We start from the raw sequence: 15791 nt of genomic DNA, 5'->3' as shown, positions 1-15791 counted from the left end.
GGAATCACACTACAAGGTGCATCACACTTATGAGAGACAGAAAAAGCAAATAGATTTGTAATTTCATTATTTTTACCTATTAGTGGTAGCATTGCAACAGTAACCTGCTAGATAATGGTTACCACTGCTACCTTTTGACTATGCTCCATCCAATATCAAATTAATTTAAAAATATCTAGAAAGTTCCACCCTGTTTCAGTAGAGCCAACATGCAGAGCCAGGCTGTTTCTTTTCATGAAGTTCACTGTCAGTTCACAGATCTCCTTTATCTGCACATTCATTAAATAATCTATTTGGCCAATAGCTTAGCTTTGTGTCCTTAATCTGAAGTGGAAGATGTAGCTGCTAATCTCAAGGTTCACAAAATTTAACAAAAAGGAATAAAACAGACCCAACAAGATCCTGTATATAAACAAGCAACCAACTGCTACAGGATTATACAAAAGCAAAATTAAGGCCAGGCACGGTGGCTCGCACCTGTAATCCCAGCACTTTGGGAGGCCGAGGCAGGTGGATCACTTGAGGTCAGGAGTTCCAGGCAAGCCTGGCCAACACGATGAAACCCTATCTCTACTAATAATACAAAAATGAGCCAGGCGTGGTGACTTTTGCCTGTAGTCCCAGCTACTCAGGAGGCTGACACATGAGAATCGATGGAACCTGGGAAGCAGAGGTTGCAGTGAGCCAAGATCACGCCACTGCACTCCAGCCTGGGTGACAGAGCGAGACTCCATCTCAAAAAAACCCAAAATTAATTAGAGCTACACAGAGAAGTTACTGTTGAGTGCCAAAACATGTGTAGAGGAGTATTTGGGAGGCAAAGTACAAGGGAGGAAATGGAAGGCTGGACTCAAAAGGCTCCCAGGTGAGTAGACTCTGTGTGGGAGGAGGCAGGGCCTCTGGGGCCTCACCCAGGAAACTAGGGGCAGGCAGGCTCTGAGGTGTTTAAAAAAACGATGGCACAGTGAAGTCACACCAGGTGTTCACATCATACAGACCTGGCTTTGAGACTCAACAGCATCACTCACAAGCTGAGACCTCTTGGGCTAGTTACTTAACCTCTCTATGTGTTAGTTTCCTCACTTATAAATGGGAAATATAACAGTGTCCATTTGCAACAGGTTTATAATGTTTAAATGAAAATGCATGTAAAGAGCTTATCATCCTTTCACACAGAATGTACCAACCTATTTAAATTCTGCCCATTAACTCTGTCTGGCACCATCCAGAGACCATCTCTTGTTTTATTCTTCCCAGACAACTTTTATGGGCAATTTTAGGTGCTACCATGATATGACTATAATTTTATTATAGAATGGCATTATATATATGCTGCTTACATCTATGTTGTATTTAATTTTTTAAAAAATTATTATAGGATACCATCTTTTCCCAACAAATCTCACCCTATAAGTTGAAAGCATCCACCTGAAAAGGAAAAAGGCACTGGAAGGAAAGTAGGCCAACTAGTCTTTCCAACAAAGGTAGAATGTGGCCAGTTCAGCAGGGTGATACTCACTAGCACATCCACATAGAGAACCCAGCAGTGCTCCCGAGGACTAATGCAGAGGGTCTTCAAGTCGACACTGCTTTTATTGTTAAATATCCGATAGAGGGTGTTAGCGATCTCGGTGCCAAGGTCATCACCTCCTCTACCTTCAAATTCAGGGGTAGCATTGGCTGAACTATACAAAACAGAAACAAAAAAACTGGGTGAGTCTTTCCAAGTGCAAAAAGCAAGGAGACAAGGCTTTATTCTGGTTTCCCTACAGAATGCTGGAAGAGCCAGCTGCTCAACAGAAAGTCACTGGGATGAGGAAAGGATGGCATCTGCCACTTTTCCTGACTCCAGACACATGTAATGAACCAGATCAGCACTGTGACCTGGATTTGTCAGCGTGTGTTACGGGATTTCCCAATAGCTTCTAACAGAAGCCATCTTTAGTCAAAGAGAAACAGGAGAGTGATGGTAATGTGAACCTCAGCTGATAATAATTAACTCTCTTATCTTCAGAGTATAATAAATACTCTTGTCTGGCAGGCCCAGGAAGCTGAGAGGCCTAGGGAATGAAGCAGTCTGGGTTACAGAGGGGTTTCATCATATACACCACCTCTAGTTTCACAGCTTTAGAATACACTATGATACTCTCAATATAAAAACCATAATGTCAGTACAATAACCTTTCTGGAATGACTTAAAAGACATGTATGATAGTCAGAAACTTTAGATATCACTGTACTGAAGAGAAGGAAAATGAAAGAAAGCAAGGGAAAGACTGTTGGCTCATAAGTAGTAGGTTACCTCCTTCATTTGACATTTTTCAAGAGGAAAACTTGTTTTTCCCTTTTTGGCTTCTTGATATTTATGCCCAATAACCTCAACAAAACTAACAGGATTCCACGTTAGCCACTGTAAAAACACTGAAGTGTTTAACAGGACGTTTCCGAGGGTTTTGGCTTAATACAAACAAACCCTTAATATGTATGTGAGATAAGTAAACATTATAGTAATTATTTTACTGTAACAATAAAGGACTAGAAAGGTAAGAAGCCGGTGGTTTCAGCACAGACTCTGTAAAATCACATATTAAAGCCTTCTGACTCCTTGCCCATCTCGAAGGTACCCAGCCCTGCACCAGCTACCAGAGACCTAGAGACTAAGTGAGGCGGACGCGGACCCAAAGCCAGCGGTTCCAGTGAGGGAGGGCAGTTTCACGATAGGGAGCAAACAGTGAAGTGGAAGGGGGAGGGAGGCGCAAGAATGTCAATTAGCGTTCAGGTTTAAAGGAGACCTCAAACGTGGGATGAGCAGAGCTGGTCAGGCCAGAGAGGCAGGAAGATTACAGGCAAAGCAAAACCTGTGTGAAGGCCCATGGCAGTGCCCACCCAATTTGTATAACACTAAAAAAAACTCACTTAGTAATATAGGTGGAAGAATTAATCTTAAAATAATCAGACTACGTCGTTACATAAAATTTTGCCTCTCTAATTATATACTCTTCCTTTACCACTGTGAGCCAGCAGAATCCCCTTTAAGTCCCCAAGAGAGATTTCATTACTGCCATAGCAACCTCGTTGTTCCCCGCCTTTGCTGGACTCCGGCATCGAGCCGAGAAAAGCAGCTCGTTTATGGTGAAATAATCAAGTCACTAGGGACCAAGTTTTTACTTTGCACAGCCAGCAAAACATAACCTGTTTCTAATTTAAACACTAAGCAATCAATATTAAGTCCCTGTTTTAAGCGCTTAAAAATACACCTACAGAGATTTCTGTGTACACAAATCCAGTCAGAGATGCTTATGCTCAAAATGTTTCTCTTTCCCTGAATGTAGTGGGCACATGCTCCTGGGTATGACTAATTTCTTTGGGATTAATGCACTAACTCTTCTACAGCCTTAGGGGACAATTTATAGAGCTTCCCAGGTCCAACTGTCTAAATTAATCTACCTATAAAACCATGCCCCTGGCCGGGCACAGTGGCTCACGCCTGTAATCCCAGCACTTTGGGAGGCCAAGGCGGGCAGATCACCTGAGGTCGGGGGTTTGAGACCAGCCTGACCAACATGGAGAAACCCTGTCTCTACTAATAATAGAAAAATTATCTGGGCGTGGTGGCGCATGCCTGTAATCCCAGCTACTTGAGAGGCTGAGGCACAAGAATCACTTGAACCTGAGGCGGAGGTTGCGGTAAGCTGAGATGGTGCCATTGCGCTCCAGCCTAGTCAACAAGATAAAATTCTGTCTCAAAAAACAACAACAACAAACCCATGCCCCATTGGTTTTTTTGGACACTGGGTTAAAGTGGAAATTTTTACCGATTTTTAAGTGGCTTAAAACACACACACACACACACACACACACACACACACACACACACACACACACACACCCCTATTCTTTCAGCGTAGCCAGCAGTCAGACAGAGAGGAAGGTTCAGAGACTCATGAGCCCATGGAACTCTCCTGTGTCTGGATGGTGCCACAGCTGTGCAGTGACTCTGGAGAGGAGGCTGGGAAAACGGAAGGCAATTGTTCAGGGTGGGGGATGGGGTACAATGCTTTAAGTAACATAAGCCAGAGACCCCATATTCTGCTGATGGGTGAAGACAAAGGCTGGAGTAGAGAAATGAGGATTCCACTTAATTACTGGGCACTCACAGCCCAAGGTCTCTTTCTGACAGAAATGTAGACCTGGAACAGGCCTTAGAGACCATCTCCAGAGGATAAAAACCCAAATGCCTATAGGAGTCAGCAAGGTTACTACATGTATCTGAACAAAGGGCCACTCTCTATAACTAATAAGAAAATCATTCTCTATCAGCAATAGAGAATGATGGAGGCTGTGGCAAACTTTCCAGCCCTGACTTAAGGTCCACCTTAAAAAAAAAATCCCTATGTGAAACAAAAATCTCACAGGTGGGATCTGACCTGTGGGATGACACTGTGAGATCCCAGATGGTCTAACTCTCTCATTTTACAAGAAGGGAAACCTTACCTTTTTTTTTGAATGTTTAGTATAAGCTAGACACCACTCTTAGTACTTTAGGTGTATTAACTCATTTAGTGTTCACAACAACCCTAGGAGGTATTGACTCCATTCTAGAAATAAGAAAAGCGAGTCACAGAGAGGTTATGTAATTTGTCCAAGGCCACAAGATGACTGTGCCTGGTAAGCTAAAATTCTAACCCAGGCAGCCTGGCCCTTATCTGCTATGCTTCCCTGAACTCTCCTTGAATCTGTAATTTGGCAAGCTTGGTTTATAGTCTAACATTAGTCAGATTCACTTTCCTTGGTTTTACCTTTTGCCTCAAGGAAATGAATGTGTGCTCTGGTCTTGGGACTTATCACTAGACCACAAATGTTGGAGTCAAGGAATGTTGATCAAGGAAGCCCTGAATAAAAAGCTGTTCTGCTCTGTTAGAGAGACAGAGAAAGAAAACACAGGCTGGTAATTGTAGCCACCTGCTCATATGCCTTACAATCTACTCCTTCAGTGAGGGGTGTACACACTCAGTCTTTTGGGCATAAAACCAAATGCTTTCTGCATTTAGCAAAACCAATTCTGACCCTTCATAAAGCATGACCAGTCCCTCTTCCAGAGTTGTGGGAAATTGTTTACTGAGCTGGATAAACTAATTAAGATCCCGGGAATGCTACCCCTCCCAGCCCTCCACCCCTTCTGACTCATCATCTCTACCCTCCTGCTTGGAACATCTCTGGTTTAACTGGGGTAGGCTGAGATCAAGGCCATGCCTACCTGGAAAGGGACTCTAGACACTGGGCCCATTGTTGTTTGCCTGGCAATCAATCTGGCCTGCAAATCTATGAAGTCTTACAGCCAGGTGAGGCCAGGCCCATAGCAGAAAAAGTGATCTAGTGGGTATCTAGGCAGGGCTAACTCGGGCCTTACCCCTCCAGTAGTCATCTAGCCCCAGCACAGGCCCTAAGGCTGATTCCTCTGTGTGTACATGTGCTCACTTCTGAGCCTGCAGAAGCCTTCCTGTGAATGGGTACCAGACCAATAGTAAGTACATTCTGAGCTTTTCATCACAAGCCTTTGTTTGAAGTTTCTGCCAGAGTTATCTCATCAGCTTGGGAGACTTCGATCACAATTAGCCTCAAAAGGCTTCTGCAGGTTGCCTCTCTGCTTTGTACCCACCCCCAGCCCTTCAGCCAGGAACAGTGTCCCCTTTAACAGCACTAAGCAGGCAAGGAACCCAGATATAGTGGTTCTACCCACCAATGCAGGCTTGAAGATTCTGGTTGAATTTTAGTGAAAAATACAACTGATCACATTGAAAAATATTTAAGATCCCAAAGGGAAGTGACAAGTGCAGAGCATCCTGAAACATTTATGAATGAAAAATGTTCTCCTAAACTCCCCTAGTTAAAAACCCAAGTCTCTCTAAGAGGCTAAACCACAGTCCTAAACCCATCAACACAATGGTCGGAGAACAGAGAAGCAACTTGATGGCTCACCGCCTAGTGGCAGCACAGGGTGACACACCAGCTCACTAAAATCTTACCTTCCTCTTGGGCTTTAGATAGAAACCACTTTTTCCTAAAGTTTCCAAGTTCTCATTTAAAATAGCCTACTCCAACTACAATCAGTAAACCAAAGATATGAAAAGGTCAGATTTTGCTCCCAGTTTAGTGACAGTGCTGCCAGGCCTCTCTAGAGCAGGGCTCAGGGTCAGTGAAGTAGTCTTTCCAAAGGGCTGTGAGGGCTATAGCAAAGATTGTTCATCATTCCCAAGAAACAGGGTAAATTATGGAGGTGGCGACAATGTCTTTCTTGGCTCCATGTATTATCATTCCAAGCAGACAAAACCAAGTGAAATGAGTTAGCAGAAAATCAATTAGTTTTCTGAGACCTCTCTACCCCTGGGAATTTAATTAAAACTGGAAGTTGCTGACAAGAAGTTAAATCAAACTAGACTCAGAGCAGAAGAAACCCTCACCACCATCACCGCCGCCACCACCACTATCACCATCACCACCAATTTCTTTCCTTCCGCTGGGTAGCAACTATGTTTCAGCCTGTGGATAGGCAAATGCCTTGAGCTCTCCAGCAGAGGCCCTATGCCTGGAGTCCAGGTGGGAGTGGGCGTGTGGCACCCTTATTGCTCGGCACATCCACAGGTGTCCAGAAGCCATTCCTATTCACTGATTCAGAATAAAAGGACATGCTTGTTTATGCAATTAAAATAATTATGCTCCTTGAAGGCTCAAGTGAGGTTCTGATACAGGTGGCAGCCATCAGTGCTTGGTAACCTCTCTCATCTCTGTAGGAAATGGGGTTTTGTGACTCTCTCATGGTGATTCTACTTGCTGGGCTGATTACATTAGCTGAGCCACTTACAGAAGCTAAAGTGTGCCACTTTGAGACTGTCCATCTTGAGAAATCAATTCAGGAGAACTACGTAGAAACTGGAGCTCTTGGGACTGTGGATTGAGACCCACGGAGGAGGAAAAGAGACCAGGAGGCAGCCACTCTAAGGCAAGAAAGACAGGCTACTTCTAGAAGCCAGATCTTGGGAAGAGGCAACTCAAAGGATCCTCTCACACTAGAGTCACTCTTCCTATACAGCTGGGACAAGAAAGGGATAAGAGCAGCAGGCTAACTTGCAGTCATATTTAGACACAGAGTCACAATGAAATGTATCCCCTATACCAAGCATCTGAGGGCAACACCCTCTCTTTGGTGTGGCTGGGCTGAATGTCTTTGGTCTGCTTAAAATGAATGAGGTAGAAGGTAATGAAGGAGATGAAAAAGAAAGCAAATTACACTTCCTCATACGTTGTCTGCTCCTCAGTGACTGCTTACTGCATTGAATTAGGCAGATCAAGGCTACTAGAGGCATTCTGCTTCCTCCAAGAACAAAGGAAAAGATAAATTGGGGGCTTGAACAAGGTCACCATCATCCACAGTAACTTAAGAGGATGTCCCAATTCCATGGGACAACTCAAGCTGGTGAGAGAAGATGAGCAGAACCAGGAGAGATGACTTGGGGGACCAGAGCAGAGGACAGGAGTGGGCTGGAAAAAAAACTGACCAGAAAAATGAACATGGATAGTTCTTGGACTCCCCAAGAGCAGCCCTCCAAAGCTGACTTCTATAGGCTGCATGAAGTAAACCGAGCAAAGATTCACAGGTTGGACAGACCTGAGCTGGCACTTTTAGCTTTGTAACCCTGGGAAAGTCACTTACCCTCTCTGAACTCATTTGTCATTTCTCTTATAGGAGTACTGTGAGAAGCAGCTTCCGTGTATGGAAGTTCAGACTGGAAGACTGTAACTACCCTACAGAAGTGGGTTAACATTTGTGCAGAAAAGAGCTGCCGTTGCGGTCCAAGGCTGCTATTTTCAGAAGGGTCTGTTTGCAGGGTTGGCCCTTGGCTGCCATCTGTGAACCTGGCTCTCAGACTATTCCCAGTCAATAGTAAACTGATGGGGGTAGTCCATTGTGCCTATATTGTGCAAATAATATCATTTATGCTGAACATTTGCTTTCCTTTAGAAAACTTCATTATGTATTAAGCAGCGAGTGTCTATGTGACCAGCCCCCAGTAAAAATCTTGGGTGCTGAGTCTCTAATGGGCTTTCCTGGGCAGAAATGTCACAAATAAGTTACTGTATTTTCACTGCTATAATAAACCTTAGCTGTGAGTATCACTATATGCTAAGTCCAGCAAATCTCTGAATGTGGAGGTGGTCTCGGGGATCTTGATACAGGGTCAACATTATATACCTACACCCAGCATGAGCCCACAGAGATCCTTACCCACTTCAAGAAGGCCTGACTTCCAGAAGCAAGGTAACTGATAGAAGACGGGACCTGGCCAGCAACCCAATAAAAAGCCCCAACCCCTAGAACGTGGAGCTAATGATACTTATTGAACTTACTGACAAAATAAGGAAAAATAATACTTATTGAAAGCCCACTGGGAGTCTCAGTCACTGTGCTAAGTACTCACTCTATTCATTTCCTCTTTATTATCCTCATTTTTTAGATAAAGAAATTTGGCCACAGTGAGACTGAGTAACCAGCCTGAGATCACAAAGCTGGCCAGAGAAGGAAGTGACATTCTGGCCCAAGGCTGGCTGCAGACACTACAGAGCCCTCTCTCTTCTCAGTACCCATACTGCCTGCCTAGCTGCCACTTCCTCAACCTGTCAGGCTGCTTGGCTGACCCTAGGCTTCATCTGTCAAGCAAATCATGAACAGTTTTCTGCAGAACTAGAATAGGAAGAGAAATAGTACATTTTAGACCAAATGATCCTTACTGTGTATGATATTTTTCAAAGCACCATAACACAATCATTTCATTTGACCCTCATCACAATCATGCGCTAGGCTGCCTGGCAGATGTCCTCCTTTACTGGACAGGGAAAACAAGGCCAGCAATAGCCAGGTGGTTAAGACTAGGGCAGGACTCAAGCCAAGAGTCCTGACTATGTACCTGGCACATAGGAGGAGGTCAGCAAATGCCGGCTGGATGGCTGAATGATAAGTATAAAAGTGGGTTCAACAGGAAACTAGAGGTTCATTTTCTGAATCTTCATTTTTAAAATCATTTTTCTTTAGAATTTTTTCTTTAGAAATATCTGCATAGTACTGACCAGTCAACAAAGAACTCCAAGTAGCCTTCATTTGGTTTCTCCAGCTTCGGCGTCCCCATTTCTGCTTTCACGCCCACCAAGATGTCTGTGTGACCCTGCAGACACATGCAAGAAGGGTCCTCACTCAGAGTAGGCAGCCAGGCGCTCCACCACCTCCCTCCTCTTCTGGACATACACCCCTGGGGGACTCTTTTAGGAGCAGTGCTAAGACTTGGAAAGTGGTCTTTGGAGGAGGTGAGCAGTCTTTCAGATATGGAGACACCTCCTCCCTGAGTTTGGCTTGGATCTTTGATTTCCCCAAAAGCAATCTGCATTCCAAAAGCCAGATGGCATCAGCAGCTCATTCCTTAGTGTCTACTCATTTCTCCACTTGGGCTTCAACCATGGTCACAGTACTCACCAGCTTGACCCTGGCGGACCCACTGGTGTTGGACACCACATCGGTTTCCACTTCAACACATCGGTAGTCCTCACAGCCACGGCCATCCACGCGGAGGTCTTCCTAGGTGTTAACAACCACAATCCTATAGCTGTCACCCCAGACCAATTTAGACTCCTAAACTGACTCACTCATTTTCCCCCTAGAGAAGATATATGCAGAATATCTTTTCCTCTTAGTGGATCATCTAAAATTCTGTCCTTGTAGCTAACCACATTACTATTTTACATATGAGGAAATAGAAACTCAGAGAAGTTGAGCGACTTGTCCAAGGTCCTACAGCTAGTGAAGACAAAGCTAGTTTTCCATGCCAGTTGTGTCTGATTGCAAAATCTACACTACATACCACTATACAGAATATGTACACAAAAACAAGATCTGAACAAGAGACAAAATAAGCCACCTCTCCCCAAATCTGCAATTCTTAAATTGCACCAAGTAGTGTATGTGTCAGAGCTACAGGGTACAATCATCTCAACTGAAGCCCTCCTACCCCTAAAATTCAACAAGATCTACTGTGTAAACAGGGAAAGACACCTAATCTTCTAAAGAGGCAGTCTCTAGAACAGGGTCAACAAACTAAGGGACCTTGTTTTTGTAGTTTTACTGGAACACAGCCATGTCCACTTGTTTAGGTATTGTCTATGATTGCTTCTGCACTACAAAAGCAGAGCTGAGTGGTTGGGCCGGAGAGATGATCCATAACGCCCCAAATCTTTACTATCCAATCCTTTACAGGAAGTTTGCTGACTCTTTTGGCACAAGATGGTTTTCAGGGAGGTCTATGTTCCTTCTGCCCATTTATTTGCTCCTTCAATTACTTATATCAGTACAACTCATTGGTATCTTTTATGCTATGGTTATAATCCACTACTATCATTAGTTATTTTGCTGCTCAAAGTGTTCCAAATTCGGCCACTGGGGGCTTCTTTGGGTTAGTTTTTGTGTTCTTTCAACATGCTGCCAACTTTTTGTGAGTAATTATATACTTTCTGCAACACAAGATATCTATCCTCTTGTGTTTTCTCTGTCCAGCCCTAGGGATCAAGCCTTTCTCCAAGAAGCCCTGGTTGCTTTTATTGGGGAATGGTACTGAAAACCAGGATCTAGGCTCTAAGTTCATTGCTGTTGGAATATTATTTCTTTCAGAACTTCTTAGCAGACAGAGCTAAAAAATACAGGTATGTATACTAACCACCCCCCCCCGCCACCCCCCCAAATCTACGTGTAATTCTGTATCTATCTACGTATCTATTAAAAAGCCATAAGTTCATACTGATAGCTAATTCCAATCTAACATCACATGGTTCATTCTAGCCTTCCTCCTTTTCTTATTTGTAACTTCTTTCTCAAAGAAGGAGAAACCCGGTTCTTATTATCTACCATGCATTTCTATATTTGTTCAATCTCAGCATACACATAGTTTCCAAACTTCTAATCCATACCCCTGTGAGAAACAAATTTACTAACAGCGCACAGCATTTGTATAAAGTTCTGTCTTTAGCCTCATAGTATTCAGCCAAAATACTGTTTTCCAGTTACTTGAGTTCTTTTCTTCCACATGCCCTTCAGTGTGGTTACATTATTCACTTGTAACACAGACTCATTTGTAACTTGTAACTTTTTTTTTAGACTATGGCTCTGTCACCCAGGCTGGAGTGCAGTATGGCAGGGCTCACCGCAACCTCCGCCACCTGCGTTCAAACGATTCTCCTGCCTCAGCCTCTGAAGTAGCTGGGATTACAGGCGCACCACCATGCCTGGCTATTTTTCATTTGCAAATTTTTGTATTCCATTTTGGGTTCCCCTATATCCTGGTTACTTTTACTTACTTACTTTCTGGGTTTGTGAGCTATCACTATAGTTCTAAGAGACAAAACTCAGAAAAGTATGCTCAGAGAAATGTCACTCTCCTCTTCTCTGTATTATGCTATTTTCATGCCCCTTTCTTCCCATTCACCCCAGGTTTCTCTTTAGTTTCTGGTTTATCTTTCTTGTATTTTCTCTGCACAAATAAGCAAATACATGAATTTTTAAATATCCCCTTGTTTCTTATATGAAAGGTGGAATACTATAGATACTCTTACTTTTTTTTTTTTTAACACTTAACTATATATATATATATATATGCAGGAAATCTTTCCACGTTGGCTCATGGAGCTCCTTCTCATTCTTTGTAAACATTTTTCAAAAGCAGTTTTTTTCAGAAAAAGAATCGTTAGTTTAATCAGATTCTCCAAGGAGTTGATGCTTCCCAGAAACATAAAAAATAAAACAAAACACTGCTCTAAAGTATGTGGCTGACAGTTTATCTTTAAACAGTTTATCTTTAAACTGCCTGGCTAACTGCATATGTTACTGACTTTTTTGAGAAATTAAACAGAGAAAAGCAAAACACTGCAGCACCACACATACCAATGATCACCCTCTGCCATACTTGCTTCAGGTCTTTCACCCGTGTAACTTTTCAATGACAGAAAATAAACATCACAAATCAGGTGGAAAGTCCCGTGCAGCCCATCCTTTCCCAGCACCTTTCCTCCCTAGAAGAAATCCCTATCTTGAGTCTGGAGATGGATTCAAAAAGCAACAGAATTTCAAGTCTAAGAGAGTGAGCCTTTGGGGTAGAACTCCAGAAGGTGATCCCTCTTCACCAGAGGACCCATAACTATGTAACTGTGTCTCTTCCCGACCTCACCCATAGAAACTGAAGCCTTTCTACCTCAATCTCTCATACTCCACCCCACTCCACCCCCATGTGCCCACTCCCCCACTAGGAAAGTGAAAACCCAGCCCAGAAACATTATTGACAAGAAGTTCTTCGTGGGGTGTAGATACGACATAAGTGTGAACAATCATTAGGAACATGACTCATGGTTCCAGGCCAGCTCCTGGCACTAACTGGCCACTTGACTTAGGACAAGCCCCTTCCCCCTCTGGATTAGTTTCCTCATTTGTAAAAGATGGAGATTAAATTAGTCTCAAAGTGATTCTCTAATTCTACAGATCTATAAATTAAAATGGCTACAATTATTTGCAATAAATAATAGCAGCTGCTATTTACTGTGCATTTACTATATACCAGATAATGTGCAAGGAATACTGCACAGTTAATGCTTTTAATCTTTTCAATAATCCTGTAAGATAGTGTTATTCATTCCATTTTACAAATGAGAAAACTGAGGTTAAAAGATGTCAAATGAATGGCCCAAGTTCACACAGCCAGTAAGTAGCATTTAAGCCTCAAGTCAGAGCTCTTAACCACTATGCTACACAGTCCACAGCATTCTAAAGGGTCTCTTCACTTTATAAAAGGACTCAGCACAGACCTCCTTCATAGGATGAACTGGCTGGCCACGAGGTCACAGGATTTACTACTGCTGCTTCTTCCCTTCTTTTTTTTTTTTTGAGACAGGATCTCACTCTATCACCTAGGCTGTAGTGCAGTGGCAATCACTGCAGTCTCAAATTCCTAGGCTCAAGCAATCCTTCTACCTCAGCCCCGTGAGTAGCTAGGACTACAGGCACATGTTACCATGCCCAGCTAATTTTTAATTTTTTTAATTTTTTTTTTTTTTTTTTTTGTAGAGATGGGGTCTTGCTATGTTGCCCAAGTTGGTCTCAAACTCCTGGCCTCAAGTGACCCTCCTGCCTTAGCCTCCCAAAGTGCTGGGATTACAGGCATGCGCCACCACATCTGGTCCAACTACTGCTTCTAACATATCACTTGCTCTGAAAGATTAGTCACACCTCTTTGTAGTGAAAATGTACTTGGCCCAGGATGGGGCTGGTGGGCTGTCAGAAAACTGAGCCTCATCAGACATTGCCTTTCCAGCCTTTAATTCACTCTCTGCCTCCTGGAGAAAGGCTCAGGTGATAAGTAAAAGATAAATGAAAAGCTACACATTTTCCTTTCCAAGCATGCATATTTTTTTTCCATAGAAAAAAAGAATAGAAGGAAAACAAACCAAAAAACCAAACCAGTCCATGAATCACTGTACCCAGGGCAACTTTTTTTTCAATCCAGTTTTCTTTATAAGAGGCTTAGGAAATTGTCCAAACCTGCCTGGCCTAGCTCAGAGCCTGGTGCCCTACCACAGTTTTTATTTATCTGCAGCAGTCAGAAGCAAAGGAATTAATCCATGTGTGAACATTTAAATAGGAGTTACCCTGAAGTAAAAGCTCCATTTCAAAACTCAAGAGATGTCAACAGCATGGAGTGGTGTCCCCTCCTTCTCAGCAGAGGAGACTGATGTGCCTCTAGATCAAGGGTTTCTGGATGCCAGGAAAGCTCTTGGTGACTTTCATAGATGTTACCCATGTGATCACAACAACCCTACCAGTAGGGTGTGGTGTGGTGGAAACAGTCACCTTCCAAATTATACTTAAATCTCTGCTGTCACATGCCAGTTTTGCGACCTTGACCTCAATAGCTCTAAGCCTGTTTCTTCACTAGAAAGTAGGGATAACCCCGACCTTACAGAGTTACAAGAGAACAGAAACGTCATAAAGCATTTAAGGGAGCCCTTCAGTATAACACATAGGAGTCTCCCCAAAGCAGTTCCCTTCCCCTGCTTCTGGGGGCATGCATTAACTCACTGCATCCTCAAAAACAACCCTGAGAGAGGTTACAGATAAGAATGGAGGCACCTAAGTTTCAATCTCCTGTTTGTGACAGAGTGGAAGGACATTTAAGCCCAGACCTGCTTTCCCTCACACCCAGGAAGCCCAGTCCTATTACTTCTTAATAGAAACTGACAAGTTGGCGCCAACAATCTGACACACCTGGAAGGATTTTAGACTCAAAGTGGTCCTCTGAGGTTATGTTAACCCCTCATTACTTTGCTTTGACTTGTCTAATACTCCAGATTCCTAGAGGAGAAGTGAGACTAAATTCCTTCCCCTACTAGAAGGTGACCCCCCGCTTAGGAAAGGGACCACATTTGGTCTAGCTTTGCAGGCTCGGGCCCACGACACAGCAGGCAAAACTAGGTGTTGATCCTTGTTTGACTTTCCAACCCTGTTGAGTAGCCAGGCATTCCTCTGAAAGGATATGGCTCCATAAGGCTGTACCCTGCAATGTCTGGGCATAAACCTTTCTGTGCCATGGGTCTGTAAACAGAAAGGGCAGAGAGCTAAAAATCAAGAGTCCTGGGGGCCGGCTCCAATTCTGTCATGCCCAGATTCAGCAACTGAATACTGACTGCTCAATCTCATAGTTGAAAACCAGGCTGAGGCCCTGATCTCCCTCTTCCATGCTATACCCCTAAACAATGCTTACAATGAAAGCAAGATCCACAGAAAAGAAATGGAAGCCATCAGCTGGCCTACAACTCCCTTCAACAGCCAAGAACATACAATAAAATGGCTTTCACAGGGTTCCAAGAGCCCTGTGGTAGGGTCAGTCAATTGCCATGGCCAGGTCCGAACCTATGAGGGCCGGTTTAATGTCCAGGTCATGGCCATAGCACTCAGTAGGCTGAATCTGGGAAAGCTTTATTGTGCCTACAGTCCTGTAAAGGCCAAGTAACAGTCACCATCCATCCCCAACAGCCAGGATCAGGGTATGTGCCTGAACCAAAGGCATATAATCCAAACAGTGATCATCAGCTCTTTTTGGCACGAAATACTAGCAGACCAAACTGATTCTCTCATTGGACTCTGATCTCTGATCTGAGAAACACTTGAGAGAAGAAAGGAGTTAAAGAGCTGACAGGTCATGATATGGAGGAGCCCAGAGAGGCCACCCACACAAAAGTAAAGGTATTAGGCAGAGGCAGATTCTACAAAGAAGGGAAGCTGGACAGCAAGTGGCTGCAGAGAAGGGATAAATCTTGGCAAAGAAAAGCAGAGGTGTCACTAGAGATAAAGACAGTCATACAGCCACACAGGCCATGAGATAATCCACGGAGCCCATGAGAGGTGGTACCTCAGAGCTGTCTGGGGACTTTCCAGCTCTTGCCACAGATCCCCCTTCTCTTTTCTCTCTCTCTTTTTTTTTTTTAAGAGACAGAGTCTCCCTCTGTTACCCAGGCTGGGGTGACAGCTCCAACTCCTGGGCTCAAGTGATCCTCTGGCCTCAGCCTCCCAAGCAGCTAGGCCTACAGGCACACACCACCACACACCTAATTTTTTTTTTTTTTTTTTTGAGATAGGGTGTTGCTATGTTGCCCAGACTGGCCGCCAACTCCTGGCCTCAGGTGATCCTCCCACCTCAGCCTCCCAAAGG

At 43.7% G+C, this 15791-nt stretch overlaps 1 protein-coding gene across 2 annotated transcripts in view; it reads right to left on the bottom strand.

Moving 5' to 3' along the window:
* Window positions 1-15791, bottom strand: part of EXOSC7 (exosome component 7) — a 34283-nt gene that overhangs the window by 12606 nt on the left and 5886 nt on the right. For both annotated transcript variants that reach the window (XM_005546871.5, XM_074031911.1), the window contains exons 2-4: window positions 9524-9625; window positions 9124-9218; window positions 1520-1685 (exon numbers count right to left, since the gene is read on the bottom strand). In XM_005546871.5, the coding sequence (XP_005546928.3) occupies window positions 1520-1685; window positions 9124-9218; window positions 9524-9625 (363 nt within the window). The remainder of the gene's footprint in view (window positions 1-1519; window positions 1686-9123; window positions 9219-9523; window positions 9626-15791) is intronic.

Source organism: Macaca fascicularis, chromosome 2 (genome assembly GCF_037993035.2).
Source record: "Macaca fascicularis isolate 582-1 chromosome 2, T2T-MFA8v1.1".
In the NCBI taxonomy this organism is placed as follows: domain Eukaryota; kingdom Metazoa; phylum Chordata; class Mammalia; order Primates; family Cercopithecidae; genus Macaca; species Macaca fascicularis.
The sequence above is the reverse complement of the archived record's forward strand: the minus strand, read 5'-3'. Positions and strand labels throughout refer to the sequence as shown.